At 50.6% G+C, this 27,516-nt stretch overlaps 1 protein-coding gene across 3 annotated transcripts in view; it reads left to right on the forward strand.

The window, feature by feature from the left end:
- The window catches only part of elmo3 (engulfment and cell motility 3), a 133,382-nt gene that overhangs the window by 27,694 nt on the left and 78,172 nt on the right, over positions 1–27,516 (forward strand). For 2 of the 3 annotated variants that reach the window (XM_070897769.1, XM_070897768.1), the window contains 4 exons: positions 11,597–11,716; positions 14,134–14,174; positions 19,549–19,621; positions 21,123–21,173. In XM_070897769.1, the coding sequence (XP_070753870.1) occupies positions 11,639–11,716; positions 14,134–14,174; positions 19,549–19,621; positions 21,123–21,173 (243 nt within the window). In that variant the 5' untranslated portion in view covers positions 11,597–11,638. Of the gene's footprint in view, positions 1–9,991; positions 10,009–11,596; positions 11,717–14,133; positions 14,175–19,548; positions 19,622–21,122; positions 21,174–27,516 lie in introns of those variants that run through there. The other variant, XM_070897770.1, reaches the window with a different exon arrangement.

The raw sequence follows: 27,516 nt of genomic DNA on the forward strand, positions 1-27,516 counted from the left end.
CAATAAAATGGACGCTGAACCAAAGAAGGAGACATTAGAAGGGGTGAGCAAAAGCCTGGTCACAGAGCTGGGTTTTACATAGGTTCTTAACAGAGGAGGAAGAAGCAGAGAAATTTAGGGAGGGAGTTCCAGAACCAGGCGACTGAAGGCCGTTTGCAATGGTGTGGCAAAAGACTCGTGTATGAGATCATGATCTCCCAATCCTTCCACTTCAGGATCACAGTCTCGCACTAATAACATAACAATTAGGAGCAGCAGTAGGCCATTCGGCCCCTCGAGCCTGGTCCGCCATTCAATGGGATCATGGCTGATCTTCTACCTTGTTATGTCTGTAATGCACTTATGAATGACTCCACGAGGCAATGTGTTGTACTCAAACTGTAGTGACCTTGGTCTTTTATTCATAACTCCAGAATGAGGCACAAGCATTTTATACTGCACCCTGCACACCTATGCAGATGACCCTCGGGTCTCCCACGGCAGTGCCCTCTGGTGGACAGCCTCAGCCACAGGTGCAGGAAACCCCGGGCTCCACCAGTTGCACCCTCTAGTGGTGCCAGCACAGTATATACACAGTGTAAACCTTATTGAGAGTACATCAGGTAACAAGTCTCCATCTTATGCAACTATACAGTGACTACACAGAGAGTAAATCTATAGTCTGCATATATAACATACCTCACCTCCATTTGCCTGCACTATCCCCATATCCCTCGATTCCCTTAATATCCAAAAATCTGTCAATCTCCATCTTGAATATACTCAAAGACTGAGCCTCCACATCCCTCTGGGGTAGAGAATTCCAAAGATTCACCACCCTCTGCGTGTAGAAGTTTCTCCTCCATCTCTGTCCTAAATGGCCGACCCCTTATTCTGAGACTGTGACCCCTGGTTCCAGACTCCCCAGCTCGGGGGAACATCCTCGCCACTTTCAATAGGGAAAAGGCCCTCTCCGTGACCTGTGCTCCCCTGCGCTGTTATGCCGGTGTTGAAGCTTGCCTGTAACGCGGACAATCCCGAGGAATGGAGCCAGTCAGCGGGCGTGGGGAAAATTCATCGTCATTTCGAAGGAGGCCTTTGTGTAGAAATAAGGAATTGTGGTCCCTGAAAATCCACGGGCCTGGGGGGTAAGTGGCATGCTCCAGCGCCAACACAGTGGGGGGTGGCAGTCAGGGGCTGCCAAGCACCCGTGTCACTGTGGGCATGTCGTGGGGGTCAGCCTGCCTCCCATTGGAGAATATCGGGCAGGGGGAGCAGTGAAGTCTGTCTGTCTGAACCCCCACCATGTCCCCCTTGCTGCCCCCCCCCACCCCTCCACTGTGTAAAGGGTCAAGAAATTAAGAAGCAAAGTTGCCATTGTCTGGGCTTGCGGGCGTCTCGGGTTCCCTACCCCGGGAGTTACTGCTTCCGCAGCTCATTCTGAACCTGCTGCTGGTAACTGGTACACCCAATGAGATGTGACATATCGCTCCCCTCCCACCCCAGTCAAGTGGCCTAGACTCCCTTGCTCGATGACATTCCTTTCCCCCCCCCCCTGCCAATTGCTGCCAACATACAAGATGGCCAGTGGCAAGGGAGTCCAAGACGACTGGAGACCAGGCACTGCTGTATGAGCCTAGTTGCCTGCGGCAAGATGTTGGCCGCAAGCTCGGCACTGAGTAGTGCCCTTGATGGTAGGTGGCCCGAGGCTTGGTTGGGGACAGGCATTGAGAGAGGGTCAGCAGTCCGGTGTTCAGGGGGGTAATCACAGCCATGGTACTCACCACGTGCTGGAGGAGAAGAGGCCAGGTCATCAGCGGGGAAGGAGAGGCCCAGTCTTCGCTGACGGGGAAGAAAGCCCGATCACCGTTGAGGAGGAGAGGCCAGCCGTCGTCACTGAAGCGAAGGAGGCCCGATCGCCGCTGGAGGCTCACCTGGTTCACTGCGTCGTCGAGAATCAGGGATCGGGTGGGGCAGCAGAGTTGACGGCGAAGGAGATTGCCAGAGAAGGTCGCCGAAGGTTGGCAGAGACGGGGTAGAGAAATCCAACTTCCAACGGCACCCTAATCCTGACAAAATGTCTAGAACACAAACTCTTCATCACCAACACCCTGTTCCGCCAGAGGGACAAATACAAGGCATCGTGGCAACACCCTCGCTCCAAGCACTGGCACCTGCTCGACTATGTCATCGTCCAAGCCAGGGATCGCAAGATTGTGCACATCACCCGCGCCATGACAGGAGCTGATGACTGCTGGATGGACCACCGTCTAATCCGATCCATCATCAACATTAACATTGCCCCAAAGCGGAGGGGGCAGCAGAAGCAGTGCCGCAAAAAAAATTAATGCCGGGGCATTTAAAGACCCAGCTAAGAGAGCCCTATACAGCCAGCGCCTCACAGCTAACCTGGTGTGCCTTAATGACCCTGAGATGCTCAATGCCCATAGCGCTTGGTCTGCCCTCCATAACCAGTGCCTGTGAAAAGACACTTAATCACGCAACCAGAAAACACCAGGACTGGTTTGATGAAAATGATCAGGAGATCCAAGAACTATTAGATTGTAAGCCCAGAGCATTTTTGAGCCTCAAGCAACAACCAAATTTGGGAGCTATAAAGCAACGTTACGGACGGCTCAAGGCTGAAGTCCAATAAAAGACCAGGGACCTAAAGAATGGTGGTGGATGGAGAACGCGCAGGTGATACAGCAACTAGCCGACAGCCACGACATACGAGGATTCTTCACTGCAGTCAAGGCCACCTACGGTCCAAACTCCCAAGGCCCCACACCACTCCTGGCAAAGAATGGGGAAAAGCTCATCAAGTACACCGAGGTTGTCAGGGCCCGCTGGAAGGAGCACTTTGAAGATCTCCTCAATCGAGGCTCTGCCTTTGACTCGAGTGTTCTCAACTCCAGCCCGCAGCATGCGACCCGCCACCACCTCAGTCAAACCCCAATGCTGCACGAGGTAGGCAAAGCCATAAAACAGTTCAAGAACAACAAGGCTACGGGTGCGGATGGAATTCCTGTTGAGGTGCTAAAATATGGCGAAGAGGCACTGTTGGCGTGGATACATGACCTCATCTCTCTCATGCCGGGAGATCTCAGAGGTGCAGTGATCGTGTCCATTTTTAAAAAGAGGAACAAATCCGACTGCGGAAACTACAGGGGAATCTCCCTGCTATCAGCCACTGGGAAAGTTGTCGCTAGAGTTCTCCTCAACTGTCTTCTCCCTGTGGCCAAGGAGCTCCTCCCAAAGTCACAGTGCGGATTTCGTCCCCTACGGGGCACAACAGACGTGATCTTTGCAGCGTGACAGTTGCAGGAAGAATGCAGAGAGCAGCGCCAGCCCTTATACAAGGCCTTTTTCGATCTTACAAAGGCCTTTGACACTGTCGACCTTGAGGGCAGATGGAGCTTCCTCCTCCATTTTGTCAACCTCCTTCGCCTGTTTATCAACGACATGCAGGCCATGATCCTTACCAGCGGATCCGTTACAGACCCAATCCACGTCCGGACCGGGGTCAAACAGTACTGAGTCATCGCTCCAACCCTCTTCTCAATCTTCCTCGCCGCCATGCTCCACCTCACAACCAATAAGCTCCCCGCTGGAGTGGAACTAAACTACAGAACCAGTGGGAAGCTGCTTAACCTATGCCGCCTCCAGGCCAGGTCCAAGATCACCCCAACCTCTGTCGTTGAACTGCAGTACACGGATGATGCCTGAGGCTCAACTCCAGGATATAGTCGATGTATTCACCGAGGCATGGGCCTCATTCTTAACATCTGTAAGCCAAAGGTCCTCCACCAGCCTGTCGCCGCCGCTCAACACTGCCCCCGTCATCAAGATCCACGGTGCGGCCCTGGACAATGTGGACCATTTCTCATACCTCGGGAGCCTCTTATCAACAAAGGCAGACATTGATGCGGAGATTCAACATCGCCTCCAGTGTGCCAGTGCAGCCTTCAGCTGCCTGAGGAAAAGAGTGTTTGAAGACCCGCCCTCAAACCTACCACCAAGCTCATGGTTTACAGGGCTGCAGTAATACCCGCCCTCCTGTATGGATCTGAGGCATGAACAATGTACAGAAGACACCTCAAGTCGCTGGAGATATATCACCAACGATGTCTCCGCAAGATCCTGCAAATCCACTGGAAGGACAGGCGCACCAACATCAGTGTCCTCGCCCAGGCCAACATCCCCAGTATTGAAGCACTAACCACACTCGATCAGCTTCACTGGGCAGGCCACTTAGTTTGCATGCCAGACACGAGACTCTCAAAGCAATTGCTCTATGTGGAGCTCCTTCATGGCAAACGAGCCAAAGGTGGGCAGCGGAAACGTTACAAGGACACCCTCAAAGCCTCCCCGGTCAAGTGCAACATCACCACTGACACCTGGGAGTCCCTGGCCGCCCGAGGTGGAGAAAGTGCATCCGGGAGGGCATTGAGCTCTTCGAGTCTCAATGCCGAGAGTGTGAAGAGGTCAGGCGCAGGCAGCGGAAGGTGCATGCGGCAAATCAGTCCCACCCACCCCTTCCCCCGACGAATGTCTGTTCCACCTGTGACAGGGACTGTGGCTCTCATGTTGGACTGTTCAGCCACCAAAGAACTCACTTTAGGATGGAAGCAAGTCTTCTCGATTCCGAGGGACTGCCTATGATGATGACAAGATGGCCACCCCGGTTGGCAGCAAGACCTGACTCCTCAGCGATCTCCAGTGGACAGGGCCTGCTACTGCACTGTGACCACCAACCCAGCAAAATTGAATGGGAAATGTTGGGATGGCAACTTCCAGCAGCAAATATCACAAAAGCATGACCACAAATGGTGCCAGCAGGAACTGAGCATTGTGCAGGGGAAGTGACACGGTCTGCGAGTTTTTCAATGATCGATCGATGGATTAGCCACTTTGAATGAGACTGGGTCGCAGTATTGGAAGGTTTTGAGTTGTCGGAGGCTGAAATAACTGGGATAAATCTTTGTATAAGTGAAGTAACCAATGGCCAGGTTTCAACATCCTTTATCACTACAAGGTCCGGGAGAAGGTTTCATCGGCAAGGGGATGTGATGTGTGAAGCTTTGCAGATGGGATTTCCATAGGATTACATGGGATATACGGCACAGAAAGAGTCCATGCCGGCGTTTATGCTCCACTCAAGCCTCCTCCCGTCTCTCCTCATCTAACTCTATTAGCATAACCCTCTATTCCCTTCTCCCTCATATACTTGTCCAGCCTCCCCTTAAATACATCTATACTATTCGCTTCGTTCCCTGTGGTAGCGAGTTCCACATTCTCACCACTCTCTGGGTAAAGAAGTTCCTTCTGAATTCTCTATTAGATTTCTTGGTGACTATCTTATATTGATGGACTCTAGTTATGCTCTTCCCCAGAAGTGGAAACACTCTCTCTGTATCCACTCGATCAAAACCTTTCATAATTTTAAATACTTCAATTAGATCAATCCTCAGTCTTTTTTTTTCAAGAGAAAAGAGACCCAGGCTGTCCATCCTTTCCTGATATGTATACCCTCGCATTTCTGGTATCATGCTTGTAAATCTTCTCTGCACCCTCTCCAGTGCCTCTATATCCTGTTTATACTATGGCGACCAGAACTGTACGCAGTACTCCAAGTGTGGTCTAACCAAGGTTTGATACAAGTTTAGCATAACTTCCCTACTTTTCAAGATTCTGTCAGACGCAATCAACACGGCAAAGGAAGTTCTGAACTGTTCTGTTTAAATCAGTCGCGTGTAAGGCAGAGGAAGTCATACTGAAACTGCTAGTCATACTGAGACTGTCAGGAGCTGGTTCCACCACAGCTAGCATTCTGTTCACTGTGACACAGCAGGAACATTCAGTAACAAGTTACATTTATGTCGCGCATTTAATTTGAAGGTGGCAGGACAAGCTGCGAAAGCTGTTAAAAAGGCATTCAGGATCCTTAGCTTTATATATAGAGGCTTGGAGTACAAAGCAAGGAAGGTGTTGCTAATCCTTTATAAAATACCAGTTAGGCCCCAGTTGGAGTTTTGTGGCTAATTCTGGGCACCACACTTTAGGAAGGATGTTAGGGCCTTGGAGAGAGTGCGGAGGAGGTTTACTAGAACGGTACCAGGATGGTAACATCCGTAAGACAAAGGTCCTCCACCAGCCTGTCACCGCCACACAGCACTGCCCTCCAAACATCAAGATCCACGGCGCGGCCCTGGACAACGTGGACCATTTCCCATATCTCGGGAGCCTCTTATCAGCAAAGGCAGACATCGACAACGAGATTCAACATCGCCTCCAGTGCGCCAGTGCAGCCTTCGACCATCTGAGAAAAAGAGTGTTTGAAGACCAGGCCCTCAAATCTACCACCAAGCTCATGGTCTACAGGGCTGTAGCAATACCCGCTCTTCTGTATGGATCTGAGGCACAGACCATGTACAGAAGACACATCAAGTCGCTGGAGATATATCACCAACAAAGTCTCCGCAAGATCCTGCAAATCCCCTGGGAGGACAAGTGCACCAACATCAGTGTCCTCGTCCAGGCTAACATCCCCAGTATTGAAGCACTGACCACACTCGATCAGCTTTGCTGGGCAGGCCACATAGTTCGCATGCCAGATACGAGACTCCCTAAGCAAATGCTTTATGCAGAGCTCCTTCATGGCAAATGCGCCAAAGGTGGGCAGTGGAAACGTTACAAGGACACCCTCAAAGCCTTCCCGGATGAAGTGCGACATCACCAATGACACCTGGAAGACCCTGGCCGAAGACCACCCGAGGTGGAGAAAGTGCATCCGGGAGGGCGCTGAGCACCTCGAGTCTCAATGCAAAGAGCGTGAAGAGGTCAAACGCAGGCAGCGGAAGGAGTGTGTGGCAAATCAGTCCCACCCACCCCTTCCCTCGACGAATGTCTGTCCCACCTGTGACAGGGTCTGTGGCTCTCATATCGGACTGTTCAGCCACCAAAGAACTCACTTTGGGAGTGGAAGCAAGTCTTCCTCGATCCCGAGGGACTGCCAATGATGATGATGACCAGGATGAAAGACTTCAGTTACGTGGAGAGACTGCAGAAGCTGGGATTGTTCCCCTTGGAGCAGAAAAGGACATGTGAGAGAAGTGTTCCCAATCATGAATGGATCTGACCGAGGAAATAAGGAGAGATTGTTTCACTGGCGGAAGGTTCAGTAACCAGACGACAGATTTAAGGTAATCGGCAGAAGAACCAGAGGGTGATGAGGTAACAGGTTTTTTTACACAGCGAGTTGTTATGATCTGGGATCACCGTCACCTGCAAGTTCCCCTCCAAGTTGCACAACATCCTGAATTGGAAGTATATCGCTGTTCCTTCATCGTCGCTGGGTCAAAATCCTGGAACAGCACTATGGGAGTACCTTCACCACACGGACTGCAGCGGTTCACAAAGGCAGCTCACCACCACCTTCTCGAGGGCAGTTAGGGACAGGCAACAAATGCTGGCCTTGCCATCAACGCTGGAACAAATTTTTTAAAAAGCGTATTCCACCGCTCTATGACCTCCTAAGTTTATAGCGTTCAGTCCAACGTCCCTTCTTGCTGTGGGCTTCCTCATTTTTAATTTGGATCCCGTGCTATTTCAGCCTTGCACTGCAGTCGACTATTTTCCTGGGAGTTCCCTTTTCTAACCTGAAAACTTCAATGGGGTCAATTTCATGTCTTTTCCCGAGGGAACAAGACCAATTTTCCTTAACTTCAACTTCAATTGCAGAACCAGAAATGGTCTCCGAAGAATGTAACATAGTCAGCAAGAGTGTTAACAGAATAGTTCACTGTGTCGGCCGTGGGTCAATGTGCAGCTCTCGCCTCTGAGTCAAAAAGTCGTGGGTTCAAGTCACACGCTAGAGACTTGCACATGGTCTCGGTTGACACTCCTAGTGCAGTACTGAGGGAGTGCTGCACTGGCAGAGGGGCCGTCTTTTGGATGAAATGTGAAATCAAGGCAGCGTCTTCCCACTCGGGTAGATGTGAAACGTCTTGGGATACTAGTTTGAAGAAGAGTAGGGGAGTTCTCACCAATGTCCTGGCCAATATTTATCCCTCAACCAACACCACCAAAAAGAGATTGGCCCTGAAATTTCAGTCGAGCTCTTCCTGCGGGCAAACGACAGAAAAAGAGAAAAAAGATGCGCACTTACCTGTTGCTGCTGCGCCCGTTGGCACTGCCGAGCCTGAGGCTTCCCGTGACTGCGCGTCACAGCGCGTGCACATGGGGGCGTGCGCAGGCCGGGATCTGGAGACAGCAGCCAATCGGGTGTAGTATAGAATCTCATTTATATACTACACCTGAACACCCCAAACACCCAAATCACAATACAAAATAGAAAATAAATGACATATTTAACATGCATTAAAATTAAAGTTGTTAGAAAAAAATATATATATATTTTTCTGACTTTTTAAAAAGTTTTTTTTAATTAAGCCTTAAAATAAACTTACTGTAGTGTTTTTATAGCGTTATTTTAAATGTTACTGTGTATTTTTAAACACTTGCACCTGTAACAGTAGGCTATCTGCCTGCTTTTTCAGGCACAAGGTTTTAAAGGACATTTGCTGGGCAAGATATTCGTAAATATCGGAAATCTTGCCCTGCAAGTGTCCTCGTTCCAGCCAGAAACTTGACAGATCGGAAAAGTCAGTTTTCAGCGCATGCGCATTGTGCGCTGAAACCCAGCTTTTCCGATGCCTTCCCGGGTCTGTAGAAACTTCATACAGACCCGGGACATTGGAATTTCAGGGTCATTATCTGGTCATTATCACATTGCTGTTCGTGGGAGCTTGCTGTGCACAAATTGGCTGCCGCCTTTCCTACATTACCACAGTGACTACACTCCAAAAGTAGTTTGGGACGTCCTAAGGTTGTGAAAGGCGCCATATAAATGCAAGTCTGTCTGCCTTTTGGTCGTATCTCCTGTAACGTGCAGTTTATTTTGGTAAGTTTAGAAATATGGAAAGGGGTTCAACGACAGCAGTGTCTCTAAGACAACCAGCGAGCCCAGTGGCTCTTGGCTCCAGTTACACTGGAGTTGAGTACTTCTTTTGCTCTGGCTGATGAACGTTGATCTTAAGATGGCATCGCAGGGTGTTCTTGTCCGTAGCAGCCCACACCATGAGTTCCCTATCTCAGTCCATGTCTTTGTAGAAGGGCACAGAGGGGAGACGGGACAGTTCCTGACTGGCAGGGACATTCCAAGTAGAATATATATTCTCTGGCCCATGGCCACTTTTGCACACCTCTGTCCAGCTAGAAATAAGACCACCCGCTTGCCCACTGAGCTTGGGGGTGGGAGAGAGGAGGGGACTATTTCTTTAAATTTATTTTTAACAGACGAAAGTTCAAATTGAAGAATGCAGCACAAATGTTACATGGACTGGTTGGGCCAAATGGCCTGATTCTCTGCCGTATATCCTATGTACTCTATTCGTCTTTATTTCCTCTCCAATTGTTCTCTTCCCCTACATGCCAAAAATCTATTGCGCCTATCTCCTTGACAACCACTTCAGCCTATACTGTTCTGTGGCCTTTCCTCCTTCTCCATTCAGCTCACTGATTGAGGCTAAAATTGTAACATTTCATGCAAAACGTTAAATACGTTTTGGAAGTTAAGGTACACCATGTTACAGAACTTTCCTTAGTCCAAGTGGAATATCATATCCTTAAACATGCAACATACAATGAACGTTATTATCTCGTTCAAGCAGAATTATGGCAATTGTAAAAATGCACAAATAGGAAAGAAAACAATTTTATTTCGATACATTTAAAAAAGATTGTTCTTGAGATGTTTCGTAATTTGCAGATGACACGAAACGTGTAATTATAGAAAACACTGAGGAAGATGGTGATAGGAAGATAGTGATAGACTTCAGGAGGACGTAGACAGGCTGGTGGAATGGGCGGACACGTGGCAGATTAAATTCAACGCAGAGAGGTGCGAGGTGATACATTTTGGTGGGAAGACTGAGGAGAGTCCATACACACAAAGTTAGTCTGCAGGTAGGTACAGCAAGTAATCAGGAAGGCAAATGGAATGTTGGCCTTTATGGCAAGGGGGATGGAATATAAAAGCAGAGAAGTCCTGCTACAACTGTACAGGGTATTGGTGATGCCACACCTGGAGTACTGCGTACAGTTTTGGTCTTCATATTTAAGGCAGGGATATACTTGCATTGGAGGCTGTTCAGAGAAGGTTCACGAGGTTGATTCCAGAGATGAGGGGGTTGACTTATGAAGATAGGTTGAGGCGGTTGGGCCTATACACACTGGAGTTCAGAAGAATGAGGTGTGATCTTATCGGAATGTATAAAATAATGAGGGGGCTCAACAAGGTGGATGCAGAGAGGATATTTCCACTCATAGAGGAAACTAAAACTAGGGGACATAGCCTTAGACTAAGGGGCCGCCCATTTATAACTGAGAGGAGGAGAAATTTCTTCTCTGAGGGTTGTAAATCTGTGGAATTCTCTGCCCCAGAGAGCTGTAGAGGCTGGGTCATTGAATATATTTAAGGTGGAGATAGACAGATTTTTGAACGATAAGGGAGTGAAGGGTTATGGGGAGCAGGCAGGGAAGTGGAGCTGAGTTCATAATCAGATCAGCCATGATCTTATTGAATGGCAGAGCAGGCTCGAGGGGCAGAATGGCCTACTCCTGCTCCTATTTCTTATATTCTTATGTTCACACTAAATGGTGCAAAATTAAAGTGGGTGCAAGAACAGAGGGACCTGGGGGTGCTTGTGCACAAAGCTTTGATGGTTGCATGACAGGTTAAACAAAGCAGTTAATGAAGCGTATGGGATCCTGGGCTTTATAAACAGAGGCATAGAGTACAAAAGCCAGGAAGTTGTGCTAAACCTATATAAAACACTAGTTCGGCCCTAGCTGGAGTATTGCGTCCAATTTTGGGCACCGCACTTTAGGAAGGACGTGAAGGCCTTCGAGAGGGTACAGAAGAGGTTTACTAGAATGATTCCAGGGATGAGGGATTATAGTTACATGGAGAGACTGGAGAAGCTGGGGTTGTTCTCCTTGGAGCAGAGAAGGCTTAGAGGAGATTTGATCGAGGTGGTTAAAATCATGAAGGAGTTAGATAGAGTAAATAAAGAGAACCTGTTTTCAATGACTGAAGGGTCGATAACCAGAGGGCGCTGATCGAAGGTGATTGGCAAAAGAACCAGAAGCAACATGAGGAAAAACTGCTTTATGCATCGAGTGGTTAGGATTTGCCCGAGAGGGCGGTGGATACAGATTCAATAGGGAATTCAAAAGGGAATTGGATAAATACGTGAAGGAGATAAAGTTGCAGGGGTATGGGGAAAGAGTGGGGAGTGGAACTAACTGGATTGCTCTTCGACAGAGCCGGCACAGACTCAATGGGCCGAATGGTCTCTTGCTGTGCTGTACTATTCTATGATTAATGTCCGAATCTGGAGCTGATGTTTAAGTTGGAGTGAATGGAAGTTGGGGGAGGAGGGAAGGATAGAAGGATAGAAGGAATGTTTAAACTTCTGTTATAATGAATGATCTGAATTTTCTGTAAAAGTAAGTACTGTTTGCCCCTCTTTTGTTCATCGTCCCACTCCAGTGAGGCGAGCCTGTCCCACGGCTGCCACAGACCGAAGCCACCATGCCACCACCCAAAGACATTGTGAAGATTGCCGTGCAGATGCCTGGGGCCTATCCTCAGCTGATTGACCTCGACCAGGTAAGGAACAACCCGGTCTGCCACACTTGGCTGCAAAACTGCCTCAGTACTTCATCCTCACCAGGAAAATCCCGCTGAATTCTTTCATTTCCCCTGAATTACCTGGGTGGCGGAGGAAAGGGGTGGGGGATAGCCAGGGGAGGGGGGAGCAGTTTGAGGCAATTTGAGCAACAATTTGAGCAAGTTGAAACACTTCTGAATTAAGGCAGTGGGGAATGAAGGAGGGAGTGGGACTAATTGGGTAGCTCGTCAACGAGCTGGCACAGGCACAATGGGCCAAATGGCCTCCTTTGCTCTCTGATACAATGAATTGAGTCCAGGGTGTGAGCATGAAGACGCTCAGGCTGTGACGATGTCTATTGTTGCTTAGAGCTTCTTAAACATGCACACAAAGCCAGACATTGTGCTTCTGGAAACGGGTTCCAACGCTCCATTAAGAGTGGATTACTGATTTGGCAACTTTCCTGTACACAGCTCTCCCAGAACTCTCTGATTCCCAGTCTGCATCGTACAGTAATTGTTACACATTCCAACCTGGAAAATTTGCAACACTCAGATTTAAACAGAGTGCTGATTCAGCTTGGAATTGAAAAGTGTGGGATTTTTCCAAGATTTCCAATCACCATCCCAGCCCAGGTTTGTGGAAGTTGTGATTGGGTTTCTTTCCCTCCTGTGGCTCCGCGCAGGTTCGTCGCCCCAGGTGGGCCTACCTTGAGCCTGGGCCTCGGCCACAGTTTGGTCCTGACAGCGTTTCTTAACAATAACTTGCATTGATATAGCACCTTTAATGTAGGACAGTGACCAAAAGCTTGGTCAAAGAGGGAGGTTTTAAGGAGCGTCTTCAAGGAGGGAAGGCGGGTAGAGAGACTGAGTGATTTAACGAGGGAACTCCAGAGCTTGGAGCCTGGGCAGCTGAAGGCACGGCCACCAATGGTGCAGCGATTAAAATCCAGGATGCACAAGAGGCCAGAATTGGGGGGGGGGAGTTGGAGGGCTGGAGGAAGTTACAGAGATAGGGCCAAGACCATGGAGGGATTTGTAACCAAGGATATGAATTTTTAAACTGAGGTGTTGCCTGACCGGAGTGATCTTAATCATTTAAGATTTTGGCCTGTGTCACCACCAAAAATTTGTCCCGTTGAATTCACCCCAATAAAGGGGGAGGGGGAGTGGTTTAAGACTGGATTCATTCAATGCTGGGACTTGAACGCCCCTGTCTGGTTGGGAGTCTCAACAATCTACTGTTGGGCCTACCAGTGGCCCCTGGAGCAGTTATGTAGAAAGAATTGGAGACACGTGTGTTTGTCAACCTTGACAGGAGAGGTTAGCATGGAGATCTACAGCATAAACACTGCTTTCAAACTGTGTCACTTGGATGGTAGAGCGAAATGTTCAACGTAGGTACGGCAGCAAAAGGTTCCTCATGCGAAGATTGGCCTTCACATGAAATGGACTCCTGGGTATCATGAAACATTGGGAGCCATTTAAGAAAGAGTTGGATGCGGTGATAGGCGGGGGAGGTGGGAAGATAATCTGTAGCTTTGTTCTGGGTGGCTGAGCTGTGATAAGTGGAATGATCTTCCGTGCCCCTGTCCGCCTTGTGATTTTAGGCGCTACATTTCTTGCACGTGAGATATTGTAGCCAAGTGCCATTGGGCTGCCAGCGTCATAGATTTAATCTCCATGTGTTGTCTGTTTAGCCTCAGCCAGAGGGAAAAGAAGTGGCCAAACGGAATTCCACCCATGCGGTTTGAGAAGTAGAATTACAATTTTGGATGTTGGGTTTGAATGGGGTCTGGACTTGTGCATTGGAAAAATGTTTGCCAATGTTTTTTTCCCATTTTGTTTTATCTTACAAATACAGCGATGTAAATCGCGTTGAACTACATTGTCACACTACTAACCCACGAGTGTGTGAGACCTCCCCTTCTTCCCAAACATGGAAAGGTTTGGTAGACACCCTCTCGTAAAGGTGGTGCTCCTTCATCAACCCTCTGCCCAATAGTCCCCTTGGACCCATCGAAACTCTTCAAATCAGTCGGAGAGGCAGCTTAGGGCCCTGGGGGCCACTGCTGGGTGCGCGTGATTGGACGCCGGGTGGGCTCAGCTGTGATGACCCGTGTGGTTGAATAGCCTGCCGACAATTACTGTCTGAACCCGCACAAAGAATGTCTGTTTGGGTCTGATGCTGCAAGCTGCTGGCACCTGTGGAACTGTACCCCAGCTGGGTCCGTACTTTCGCCGGTGTGGGGGGAGGGCAGATCATTGGTTCCACAACAGAAACAAAGTGAAGGAAAACATGAAGAGGCCTCAAAAGTTGAGCAGCCTCTGTGTGCGACCCTGTGCAAAGGCACCTCCTCCATTGCTGTATCTTAACATACTCACCAATATTTTTTTTTTCTTTTTGATCCCAACAGAAAAAACCTCTATCAACTGTTCTGAAGGAAGTCTGTGACGTGTAAGTAGCCCCCCCCCCCCACTTCCCCACTCCCGTCACCTGAGGAACTGAGCTCCATGAACACGTAGCCTGTGACACAGAATGGTCCCTTAACAGCACTAAAACAGGAAGTTTTGCTGGCCTAGGAGGGTCAACAGTTAAAATAATACACTCTGACACCTTTCAAGGGACATCTTTACCCTGCTGAAGTGTCTTGGACTTATTTTGACCTAATTTGCCAAACTACAGTGAACAGTAATGGCAGTAGTTCAGTCTGTACCCTGTCCCGTTCCCAATGTACAGACTGGTGATTGGACAGGGTACAATGAGCTTTCAGACCTGGTTATTTCTGAATCTGTCAAAAACTCCCCAAATAAGGTAATCTAACCTGCTGGTTTCAATCAATGGGCCCAGGCCCCGACAAGCAGCGTGCCCCCGGACTGATTGAGTGAAGAAAGCTCTGAGTGAGCTGTAGACCATGGAAGGTCCCACAACGGCTCTCCGTTGTATTCCCAGGCTTCCTCCGCAGGAGGGGCGACTCGGTGCTGGGTGCCTGCTGTCCTTCCGTTCTCCACCCGAGCGATCTTAAAAATGTGTGTAACTCCAGCAATGACTTTACAGATCACTTTTTTTTCTTGCGAAATTCAGCTGAAGTGCAAGCCTGCACAGTAAGCACCAGGGCATGGTACAGGGTATGGCCTGGGAGAAAGTGAATTACACAACAGCAGAGTCCGAGTCCCCATCCCCCCCAATCCCCGAGTCTCCATCCCCCGAACCTCCAGCCTCCATTCCTACATACCCCGAGCCCCCAGCCCCACCTTCTGAAGAATGCTGACCCGTGGGCCCTCCTGCTGGTGGCCGGGAGCGGGATCTTGCCTATTCCTCCCTCCCTCGCTGAAGCGAATCCGGGCAGATCTCAGACTGAAATTGTGTTGTAACAAGTCTCCACATTTTATGCAGCTGCGATTCCCATTAAAGGTTTGGTTTTTGGAGCAGCAGGTGCACTGACCCCACTGCGGTTGTACAATGTGTGGGCTTTGGTAGCCCAGGCTTGCCTTCCCCTAACCAATGGCTGATTTGCCTTGTCTACTCTCCTACTCCTTCGAACCTTGCTGATGACCTGCTCTGTGGGTCGCGGCCCTTGACCTTTATCTCTCAGGCATTGCAAAGGAGACAGGCATGGCTCAATAAGACATTTGCAGATCCACGGGGGTAGCATGGCTAGCGACTGAGTAAAGGGGCTGGTGCACTGTGAAAACCATGAGCGCAGCACTGAAGCTAAGAACGTACTTCCTCCTCTTGTTATAAATACACACTGGTGCTTCTCGTGGGAAGTCTACAGATGGAGCTTCCGGCACACAGTGGAGGGAACGTGCCGTTTGAATGCATCTGTTGGCGTGCTGGACACGGCCCCACTCCCACCGCCACTGGTCCATAACTCAGGGCTGTGGTCAACTTGGCAAGTGTCCAGTTAAGGCCCGGACCTTTCCAACCCGGCAGCTCGCGTTAGCAGGAAGCTGCTCACTGAAATATGGCCAAATGTTCGAGTATATACTCGCACATCTGATAGACCACCGAGTGTCTGCAGGATCTATTTTTGACTGCTCCAGTGTAACCACCAGAGCAGAACCAGTTCATTAAGTTACCCAATTGAGACTTCCCAGTTAGCCGTGGCTCAGTGGGCAGCACACTCGCCTCTGAGTCACAAGGTGATGGCTTCAAATCTCACTCCAGAGACTTGAGCGCACAATCTAGGCTGGCAATTAGTATTGTCGGAAGAGCCATCTTTTGGATGAGATATTAAGCTGAGGCCCTGTTTACCCTCTCTGGTGGATGCAAAAGGTTTCATGGGGCTGTGTGAACAAGAGCAGCGGGATTCTCCCCAATGTCCTGGTAAATATTTATCTCTCAACCAAGATTACTAAAAAAACAGATTATCTGGCTGTTCGTCTGGGCTTGCTGATCGCATATTGGCTGCCGCGATTCGTACAGCAGTGACTACACCTCAAAAATACTTCATTGGCTGTAAAGCGCTTTGGGACGTTCCTAGTGGTGAAAGGTGCTGTATAAGTGCAAATTCTTCCCCCTTCGCGCCCTCCCTCCTTCGCGCCCTCCCTCCCTGCCTTGCTGACATGACCTGAGCCCAGCCTCAGCCTTGTCCCTATGGCCACGGCCTACACTACACAAGTGGCAGTGAATTGGTTCATCATCTCCGGATCCACTCCTTCCTCCACTCACTCCACTCACTCTCACTCACTCCATTCATTCACTCACTCACTCCTTCACTCACTCACTCCTTCACTCACTCACTCCTTCACTACTCACTCCACTCACTCACTCACTCCTTCACTCACTCACTCCTTCACTCACTCACTCCTTCACTCACTCCACTCGCTCACTCTCCACTCACACACTCTCCACTCACACACTCTCCACTCACTCCTTCACTCACTCCTTCACTCACTCCTTCACTCAACTCACTCCACTCAACTCACCCCACTCAACTCACTCCTCCACTCACTCCTCCCTCCCTCACTCCCTTTCCTCCCTCCCTGTCTCTTCCCCCCCCCCTCCCCCAGCCTTGCTGACATGACCTGAGCCCAGCCTCAGCCTTGTCCCTATGGCCACGGCCTACACTACACAAGTGGCAGTGAATTGGTTCATCATCTCCGGATCCACTCCTTCCTTCACTCACTCCACTCACTCACTCCACTCACTCCACTCACTCCACTCACTCCACTCACTCACTCACTCCTTCACTCACTCACTCCACTCACTCACTCACTCACTCCACTCACTCACTCACTCCTTCACTCACTCACTCCTTCACTCACTCACTCCTTCGCTCACTCCACTCCTTCGCTCACTCTCCACTCGCTCACTCACTCCTTCACTCACTCACTCCTTCGCTCACTCCACTCCTTCGCTCACTCCACTCCTTCGCTCACTCTCCACTCGCTCACTCTCCACTCGCTCACTCTCCACTCGCTCACTCTCCACTCGCTCACTCTCCACTCGCTCACTCTCCACTCGCTCACTCTCCACTCGCTCACTCTCCACTCGCTCACTCTCCACTCGCTCACTCTCCACTCGCTCACTCTCCACTCGCTCACTCTCCACTCGCTCACTCTCCACTCACTCCTTCACTCACTCCTTCACTCACTCCTTCACTCACTCCTTCACTCACTCCTTCACTCACTCCTTCACTCACTCCTTCACTCACTCCTTCACTCACTCCTTCACTCACTCCTTCACTCACTCCTTCACTCAACTCACTCCACTCAACTCACTCCACTCAACTCACTCCACTCAACTCACTCCACTCAACTCACTCCACTCAACTCACTCCACTCAACTCACTCCACTCAACTCACTCCACTCAACTCACTCCACTCAACTCCACTCCACTCCACTCCACTCACTCCTCCCTCCCTCCCTCCCTCCCTCCCTTTCCTCCCTCCCTGTCTCTCCCCCCCCCCCCCCCCCCAGCCTTGCTGACATGACCTGAGCCCAGCCTCAGCCTTGTCCATATGGCCACTGCCTACACTACACAAGTGGCAGTGAATTGATTCATCATCTCCGGATCCACTCCTTCCTTCACTCACCTCACCTCACTCACCTCACTCACCTCACTCACCTCACTCACCTCACTCACCTCACTCACCTCACTCACCTCACTCCTTCACTCCTTCACTCCTTCACTCCTTCACTCCTTCACTCCTTCACTCCTTCACTCCTTCACTCACTCACTCACTCCTTCACTCACTCACTCCACTCAACTCACTCACTCACTCCACTCAACTCACTCCACTCAACTCACTCCACTCAACTCACTCCACTCAACTCACTCCACTCAACTCACTCCACTCAACTCACTCCACTCAACTCACTCCACTCAACTCACTCCACTCAACTCACTCCACTCAACTCACTCCACTCAACTCACTCCACTCAACTCACTCCACTCAACTCACTCCACTCAACTCACTCCACTCAACTCACTCCACTCAACTCACTCCACTCAACTCACTCCACTCAACTCACTCCACTCAACTCACTCCACTCAACTCACTCCACTCAACTCACTCCACTCAACTCACTCCACTCAACTCACTCCACTCAACTCACTCCACTCAACTCACTCCACTCAACTCACTCCACTCAACTCACTCCACTCAACTCACTCCACTCAACTCACTCCACTCAACTCACTCCACTCAACTCACTCCACTCAACTCACTCCACTCAACTCACTCCACTCAACTCACTCCACTCAACTCACTCCACTCAACTCACTCCACTCAACTCACTCCACTCAACTCACTCCACTCAACTCACTCCACTCAACTCACTCCACTCAACTCACTCCACTCAACTCACTCCACTCAACTCACTCCACTCAACTCACTCCACTCAACTCACTCCACTCAACTCACTCCACTCAACTCACTCCACTCAACTCACTCCACTCAACTCACTCCACTCAACTCACTCCACTCAACTCACTCCACTCAACTCACTCCACTCAACTCACTCCACTCAACTCACTCCACTCAACTCACTCCACTCAACTCACTCCACTCAACTCACTCCACTCAACTCACTCCACTCAACTCACTCCACTCAACTCACTCCACTCAACTCACTCCACTCAACTCACTCCACTCAACTCACTCCACTCAACTCACTCCACTCAACTCACTCCACTCAACTCACTCCACTCAACTCACTCCACTCAACTCACTCCACTCAACTCACTCCACTCAACTCACTCCACTCAACTCAATTCCACTCAACTCAACTCCACTCAACTCACTCCACTCAACTCAATTCCACTCCACTCACTCCTCCCTCTCTCCCTCCCTTTCCTCCCTCCCTGTCTCTCCCCCCCCCCCCCCCCCCAGCCTTGCTGACATGACCTGAGCCCAGCCACAGCCTTGTCCCTATGGCCACGGCCTACACTACACAAGCGGCAGTGAATTGGTTCATCTCCTCCGGATCCACTCCACGCAAGGCTGGTGTGAGGATTGGGTGGAGGCCGCGCGACACCGGGCCAACACCGCACTGGCACATCGGCAGCAATTTTCCAAGGCGGGTGGGGAGCATTGTTTGGGCAAAGTGGAGGGAACTTTGCTCTACCTCAGATCACACTATACCTGATCTAGGTGTGTTTGATGCTGACACGGGGGTGTCTGAAATGGAAGGTATTCCATTCCCCAGCACTAACATCCCTCATTGTAAACGTTTAACGGTGATAACTCACATAGAAGTGATAGAGAGAGTTGCCTTACTGAGTGCCACATTTGTGTGATGATTTGTATTGGGTGCCACAGTTACTAATTAAAGGTTAGATTTAACGTCCAGTAACGTAATATTCTTTTTCCTTCATGGTTAGGTGGAACAAGAATAACCCAGACCAGTATGCTTTGCAGTACACTGATGGGATTCAAACCTACATCACTGAGACGGTGAGTTACCATGGACATCTCCATGGAGACCGCAAGGGGGAGGGGGTGGCAAGGCTGGAATCTTATTGATGTAGGTTTAGCATCAATCACTCGCAGTGTGAAGGCCTCGTGGTATCCTTTGCATAGGCTATCACCACAGGAACATAGCTTGTTGACGGCCTATCCCTCTCCTAAATGGTGACAATACTCTTGCTCCCATTTGATATCCCCTTTCAAAGCAATGTAATGAAAGAGATGGATGAGCTCTCTCTAAGTGCAGTCTCCATATATGCTATATGGTAGGGAGCAGAATGTTCCAGAAGGGGGAGTTGTGTGGGCTCACTATTAATAATGAAGAAGTCTTCAATGCTTGCAAGCAGCGCGGGGGCCCGTGAATGGTGTGAGGAAGCCATGGAGAGTTTAGTCAGGCCTTTGTTAGGGGTGCTCAGGGTGGACAGGACTCTGTACCTTACTAAAGCTCAGTTGCTGAAGTGCTGAGCAATAACTGAAGACAGTAACTAGGCCTCGTCTTTAACGTGAATCAGGAATTTGTACATCAGTGGTAAGGAAATTACGTAAAACCTTTATAACTCACTGGTTAGGCCTCAGTTGGAGTATTGTGTACAATTCTGAGTTCCACACTTCAGGAAGGATGATCAGGCCTTGGAGCGAGTGCAGAGGGGATTTACTGGAATGGTCCCAGGGATGATGGACTTCAGTGATGTGGGGAGACTGGAGAAGCCGAATTTGTTCTCCTTAGGGCAGAGACGGTTAAGCGGAGATTTAATGGAGGTGTTCAAAATGATATGGGGTTTTGATAGTAAATAGGGAGAAACCGCTGGCAGGAGGCTCGGTAACCAGAGGACACAGATTGAAGATTATTGGCAAAAGATCCAGAGGGGAGATGTGAAATGTTATTTACACCGCGAGTTGTTGTGATCTGGAACGCACGGCCTGAAAGGGCGGCGGAAATGGATTCAGTCATAACTTGCAAAAGGGATTTGGATAAATACTTAAAAATGAAAAAAAAATTGCCAGACTATGGGGAGACAGCTGGGCCATGTCACTTTGAAGAAGAGTTTCTCCTCTTTTCCCCCCTGTGCAGGTTTGATGGCTGGCTGGACTCTTACTGCAAGTGAATCGGGCACCTTTGTGCGGAAGGTCCAACCTACTTGGCCTGCGTGGTGAACCGTGACAACAGCATAGTGTCAGGCAGTCACTGCACCACCTATGTGGACAACCGGAAGGACCCCACTGGGAAGCCTCGGTGTATAACGGGGTAGGAAGGGCAGGAGGGAGGTCTTCGCGCGGCCTACCCTGGCATATTCACCCACTCGGCCCAGCTCAGCGCGCTGCTCCTGGGCCTGTGGTAGGGCTGGGCCTTTGTGCTAGTGGGCGGTGTGAGGATTTCCCAGGCACGGTCAGGGAGGCGATACTGGGGGAGGGAGGGGGGAGCGTGTGATGTTCACTCACAGACCCCACTGGAGTGTTGCTCACTAACGGTCTGTTTCATTTGTTACAGAATCGGCACGAAATTAAGAACGGAAGCATCCTACGCCTGGCGACAGCCCCAGTAAGTGCCTCATCACTGCTGCACTGAAGGTTTATCCCTGTTTCTCAGAAAATGGATGGAGCACAAAATAAACGCCATCGTGCCCATCAATCCTGTTCCTTCTGCCCCCATCTCCCCCTGTTCAGCTCCCGAGAGGAACTCCTGCCTAGATATGTACTCGATCCCCAAACATCATCTTCCATTAAAAATCCGGAGCGCTCTTCCATCCCCCACGTCTTCACTATTCCTCCGCAGGTGGAATCCCGGCCCACCCACCCTGGGAGCCTCCATGTCCCATGGAGCCAGCTCGGCTGCCTTGGTATTTGCCTGATTCTCCCGTTCAGTTGGGGGCCAGCTGGCCTGCGGTATCTCGCCACCATTCTTCAGGGGCGGGCGCAGACGATGAGCTATTTGGTTGTGAGAGGCAGCACCACTGAACCCGGCTCCGCCCCACCCCCGGCATCAGGTGGACTTTCCCGTGGAGCAGGAGCCCTGGCTGATTTTGAGGCCATATGTCCCCGCCCCCCCCCGAGACTGACTGACTGACTGAGCACTGTTTGAACCTGTCTGTTCTGGCCTGTGTGATCTACTTTGGCTCCCGGTCCGGCAACGCCTCCATTTTAAAATTCTCATCCTTCTTTTCAAATCCCTCCAAGGGCTCTCTCCTCTCTATCTCTGTAACCTCCTTCAGCCCTACAACCCCCCGCCCCAAGATCTCTGTGCTCCTCCAATTCTGGCCTCGTGTGCTTCACTGATTTTGATTGCTCCGCCATTGAACATAACATAAGAACATAAGAAATAGGAGCAGGAGTCGGCCATTTGGCCCCTCGAGCCTGCTCCGCCATGCAATAAGGTCATGGCTGATCTGATCCTAGACTCAGCTCCACTTCCCTGCCCGCTCTCCGTATCCTTCCCTCCCTTATCGTTCAAAAATCTGTCTATCTCCACCTTAAACAGATTCCATGACCCAGCCTCCACAGCTCTCTGGGGCAGAGAATTCCAAAGATTCACGACCCTCTGAGAGAAGAAATTCTGCCTCATCTCCATTTTAAATATGTGACCCCTTCAGCCGCCTAGGCCCTAAGCTCTGGAATTCCCTCCTTAAACCTCGTTGCCTCTCCATTTCTCTCTCCTCCTTTAAGAAGGTCCTTAAAACCTACCTCTGTACCATCACTAAGACCGCCTATTTTTACCTCTGTAACATCGTTTGTCTCCGCCCCTGCCTCAGCTCATCCGTTGCTGAAACCCTCATCCATGTCTTTGTTGGACTAGATTTGACTATTCCAACACACTCTTGGCCGGCCTCCCATGTTCCACCCTCCATACACTTGATGTGATCCAAAACCCAGCTGCCCGTGTCCTAACTCACACCAATTCCCTCTCACCCAGCACCCCTGTGCTTGCTAACCTACATTGGTTCCCATTTGAGCAACACCTCAATTTTAAAATGTTCATCTTTGTTTTCAAATCCCTCCATGGCCTCGCCCCTCCCTATCTCTGTAATCTCCTCCAGTCCCACAATCTCTCACCCCTCCCCCCCCCCCCGAGATGTCTGGGCTTTCCCAATTCTGTCTTCCTGAGTATACCTGATTTTAATCGCTCCACCATTAGTGGCCGTGCCTTCAGCTGCCTGGATCCTAAGCTCTGGGATTCTCTCCTTAAGCCTCTCTGCCTCCCTTTTGTCCTTTAAGACGCTCCTTAAAATCTACCTCTTTGACCAAGCTTTTGGTTATCTGTCCTAATATCTCATGTGGCTCGGTGTCGAATTTGGTTTGATAATGCTCCTGTGAAGCAACTTGAGATGTTTTACTAGGTTAAAGGCACCATATAAATGTAAGTTGTTGTTGTCCCATTCCAGCTGGTCCCTATAGCAACTGAGCTTCATGGGAATCTTAACAAAAGCGTGTTCAAACATTGCCTGTGCTGTCGGGGACGGGGAAAGGTCCAGTTGTAGAATTCGAGGTTTCGGGGAAACCAGTTTTTTCCTGGGAGGGGTGTTTGGTCATTCACCCTCGGAATGGTGCCTGCCCCACGCTCTCCTCCGACTTAAGCTGCTTTCTGACTGCGCTTCGTGTCGTGATTGTTCCTGCAGCAATTCTGGCATTTTCTGAAGTGAGCTCTGATTTTCCCAACCGTTCCTTTCCCTTCCGGCTGGCTGGAGGGGCTCTCAGTAACTGGGTGTGTGAGGGGTGGGTGGGAAGTCTCCCTACCAGCTGTTTCCTGCCCTGTGAGAAGCCCCTGGCTACAGCTTGTTCCATTCCTTGCTCACTGCACGCCTGAACTTGGCCCTGTTAATGCCTCTGGCCACTTGCTTCAACTTATGGTCATCCCCTCGGCTTCTGCTCACCTGCACGGGCCAGCCGAGTTTGGTCGCCAAGTACACGTTATTTCTCAGTTAGTATGCCCATCTCAGCCAGGCCGGCGTGAGAGTGTGTGTACTGTGTGTGTGTGTACTGTGTGTGTGTGTGTGTGTGTACTGTGTGCGTGTACTGCCTGTGTGTGCGTGTGTCTGTGTTCATCATGCTCTCTCTCCTCTGAGTTCACGAGCCTCCTGTGTCCTCCCTTATCTCCCCCTCCATGTAAACCAACCAACATATATTCACGGCCATCCCTTCGACCTCACTACTCCCATCGCAGATAAGGCCAACTCTGACCACTTCCTCGTATCGCTCTCCACCCACATCCTCCTTCCACCCCCCCCCCCCCCCCCCCCCCACACACACTATCTCCTCCTGTGTCCACCCCTGGAAAAAACTCTCTCCCGACTCTCTACAACTCCCAACTGTCCAGCCTTGGGCCCACCAGGACATTGCTGCAGCTTCTGATCTGCTCACCCACACCCTCACCACCACCTTTGATGCACTAGTCCCTATTTTTAAAAATTCATTTCTGGGATGTGGGCGTCGCTGGCAGGACCGGCATTTATTGCCCATCCCAAGTTGTCCTTGAGAAGGTGGTGGTGAGCCGCCGCCTTGAACCGCTGCAGTCCGTGTGGTGAAGGTGCTCCCACAGTGCTGTTGGGGAGGGAGTTCCAGGATTGTGACCCAGCAACGTTGAAGGAACGGCGATATATTTCCAAGTCAGGATGGTGTGTGACTTGGAGGGGAACGTGGAGGTGGTAGTGTTCCCATGCGGCTGCTGCCCTTGGCATACTATGTGGCTGTGACCATTGTAAACTATCCCTCCTCGTCCTTCTTGGCTTGTCTGCAGCCTTTGACACGGTTCACCACTCTATCCTTCTCCAACGCCTCTCCACCATCATCCAGTTGGGTCAGACTGCACTCGCCTGGTTCCATTCTTATTTATCTAATCGTAGCCAGAGAATCACCTGTAATGGCTTCTCTTCCTGCCCCCTCATCGTTACCTCTGGTGTCCCCTAAGGATCTATTCCTAGCCCCCTCCTATTTCTCATCTACATGTTGTCCCTTGGCGACATCATCCGGAAACACAGCGTCAGTTCAACATGCACGCTGATGACACCCAGCTCTACCTCACTATCACTTCTCTCGACCCCTCTAAATCGTCAGGCTGCTTGTCCAACATCCAGTTCTGGATGAGCAGAAATTTTCTCCAATTGAATATTGGGAAGACCGAAGCCATTGTTTTTGGTCCCTGCCACAAACTGCATTCCCTAGACACTGACTCCATCCCTCTCCCCAACTTCTGTCTGAGGCTGAACCACACTGTTCACAACCTTGGTGTCATATTTGACCCTGAAATAAGTTTTCAACCACACATCCGCAGCATAACTAAGACCGCCTATTTCTACCTCCGTAACATCGCCCGTCTCCACCCTTAACTCAGCTCATCCGCTGCTGAAGCCCATATCCATGCCTTTGTTACCTCTAGACTTGACTATTCCAACGAACTCCTGGTTGGCCTCCCACATTCTACCCTACGTAAACTTGAGCTCATCCAAAACTCAGCTGCCCGTGTCCTAACTCGCACCAAGTCCCGCTCACCCATCCCCCTGTGCTCGCTGACCTACATTGGCTCCCGATTAAGCAACACCTCGATTTCAAAATTCTCATCCTTATTTTCAAATTTCTCCACGTCCTCACCCCTCCCTATCTCTTTAATCTCCTCCAGCCCCACAACCCCCCGAGATGTCTGCACTCCTCTGATTCTGCCCTCTTGAGCATCCCTGATTATAATCGCTCAACCATTGGTGGCCGAGCCTTCTGTTGCCTAGGCCCCAAGCTCTGGAACTCCCTCCCTAAACCGCTCCTCCTCTCTACCTCTCTTTCCTCCTTCAAGACGTTCCTTAAAACCTACCTCTTTAATATAAAAACCTACCTCTTTGACCCAGCTTTTGGTCACCTGCGCTAATTTCTACTTGTGCGGCTCGGTGTCGAATTGTTTTATCGCATAATACTCCTGTGAAGCGCCTTGGGACGTTTCACTACCTTATAGGCGCTATATAAATACAAGTAGCTGTTGTTGATAAACCGGGAGGATAATGAGTAGTGAAATGCACCACGGCTCAATCTATTTCACTCTGTTGTGATGTGTGTGACTCCACTGCCGGCCCACGCTGGTTGGCCATGGAACGGTTCCCTTCTCGGCCCGTGACTGAATAACCGGCGGCTGGTTGTAAATCACCAGGCAAAAGGGTTTCCGTGGCAACGTGCAGTGAATGTTATGGTATGAGGTGGTGTGATGATGTCACTCACATGCTCCTCCTGTTCTTGCGTCGCTTTGTCATGTCCCTGTGTGAGCGCTGGGCAGGGGGTGAACGGGGCTGGGGGCGGGGGCTGGGTCTGAACTAGGCTGGGGGCTGGGTCTGAACTAGACTGGGGGCTGGGTCTGAACTAGACTGGGGGTGGGGGGTGAACTAGGCTGGGGGCTGGGTCTGAACTAGGCTGGGGGTGGGGGGTGAACTAGACTGCGGGCGGGGGCTGGGTCTGAACTAGACTGGGGGTGGGGGGTGAACTAGACTGGGGGCTGGGTCTGAACTAGGCTGGGGGCTGGGGGGTGAACTAGACTGGGGGCTGGGTCTGAACTAGGCTGGGGGCTGGGTCTGAACTAGGCTGGGGGTGGGGGGTGAACTAGGCTGGGGGCTGGGTCTGAACTAGGCTGGGGGCTGGGGGGTGAACTAGACTGGGGGCTGGGTCTGAACTAGGCTGGGGGTGGGGGGTGAACTAGACTGGGGGCTGGGTCTGAACTAGGCTGGGGGCTGGGGGGTGAACTAGACTGGGGGCTGGGTCTGAACTAGGCTGGGGGTGGGGGGTGAACTAGACTGGGGGCTGGGTCTGAACTAGGCTGGGTCTGAACTAGGCTGGGGGCTGGGGGGTGAACTAGACTGGGGGCTGGGTCTGAACTAGGCTGGGGGTGGGGGGTGAACTAGACTGGGGGCTGGGTCTGAACTAGGCTGGGTCTGAACTAGGCTGGGGGCTGGGGGGTGAACTAGACTGGGGGCTGGGTTTGAACTAGGCTGGGGGCTGGGTTTGAACTAGGCTGGGGGTGGGGGGTGAACTAGACTGGGGGCTGGGTCTGAACTAGACTGGGGGTGGGGGGTGAACTAGACTGGGGGCTGGGTCTGAACTAGGCTGGGGGCTGGGTCTGAACTAGACTGGGGGTGGGGGGTGAACTAGACTGCGGGCGGGGGGTGTGTCACAACACAGGCTGTGCGAGTCGATAGCTTTGCGTTACGATTTTTGCATCAAATTTCCATGCCCCAAGCTTTCGATTTTCCTCCCAAAACCTCTCTGCCTTTCTTCCTTAAAGTGGCTCCTTAAAACCTTCTTTTTGGTTAACTGCCCTAATATCTCCTCCTTTAGCTCGGTGCCAATTGTTTTGTCTGAGATCACACCTGTGAAGCTCCGTGGGATGCTTTCCTATGTTCAAGGCGCTATATAACTGCAAGTTGCTGTCGATCCAGTGTAAGAATCAAACCGAGGCACCGAGGGCCAGTTACAGCCTCAGTGCGGCTGGAGTGAGCCTCCTGCTGTCTGACCGTGGTACTGCACCACTGCCCAGTCGGTGGGTAAACCCCTCTTATAATTGTTTTTTAAACATGATGGTTAAGGCAGCTTGCTTCTGAAGCAAGCGGTCGTCGTAATGTTTTGGAGACATTTGTAATTTTCTTTCTTCGATGTGGTGCTTGAGAACTTTTTAAAAGGAGGACTTGTAAGTACAGGACACAAATTTAAAATTGTTGCCGACAGAACAGAGGGGGAGGTTAGGAGAGAATCCGTTTTATGCAGTGCTTTGTGAGGACATGGACCGTCTGACCACAAACTCTGGAAGTAGAATCCGGGCTAGCTTTTAAAAAGATAAACTGAAAGGTTCTGGAGTCAGGGCAGGGGACCAAGTGGAGAGCTGATTCAGAGAGAAGGCACAGTTACAATGGCCCAAATAAATG

Source organism: Pristiophorus japonicus, chromosome 13 (assembly GCF_044704955.1).
Source record: "Pristiophorus japonicus isolate sPriJap1 chromosome 13, sPriJap1.hap1, whole genome shotgun sequence".
NCBI classification, from domain to species: Eukaryota; Metazoa; Chordata; class Chondrichthyes; family Pristiophoridae; genus Pristiophorus; species Pristiophorus japonicus.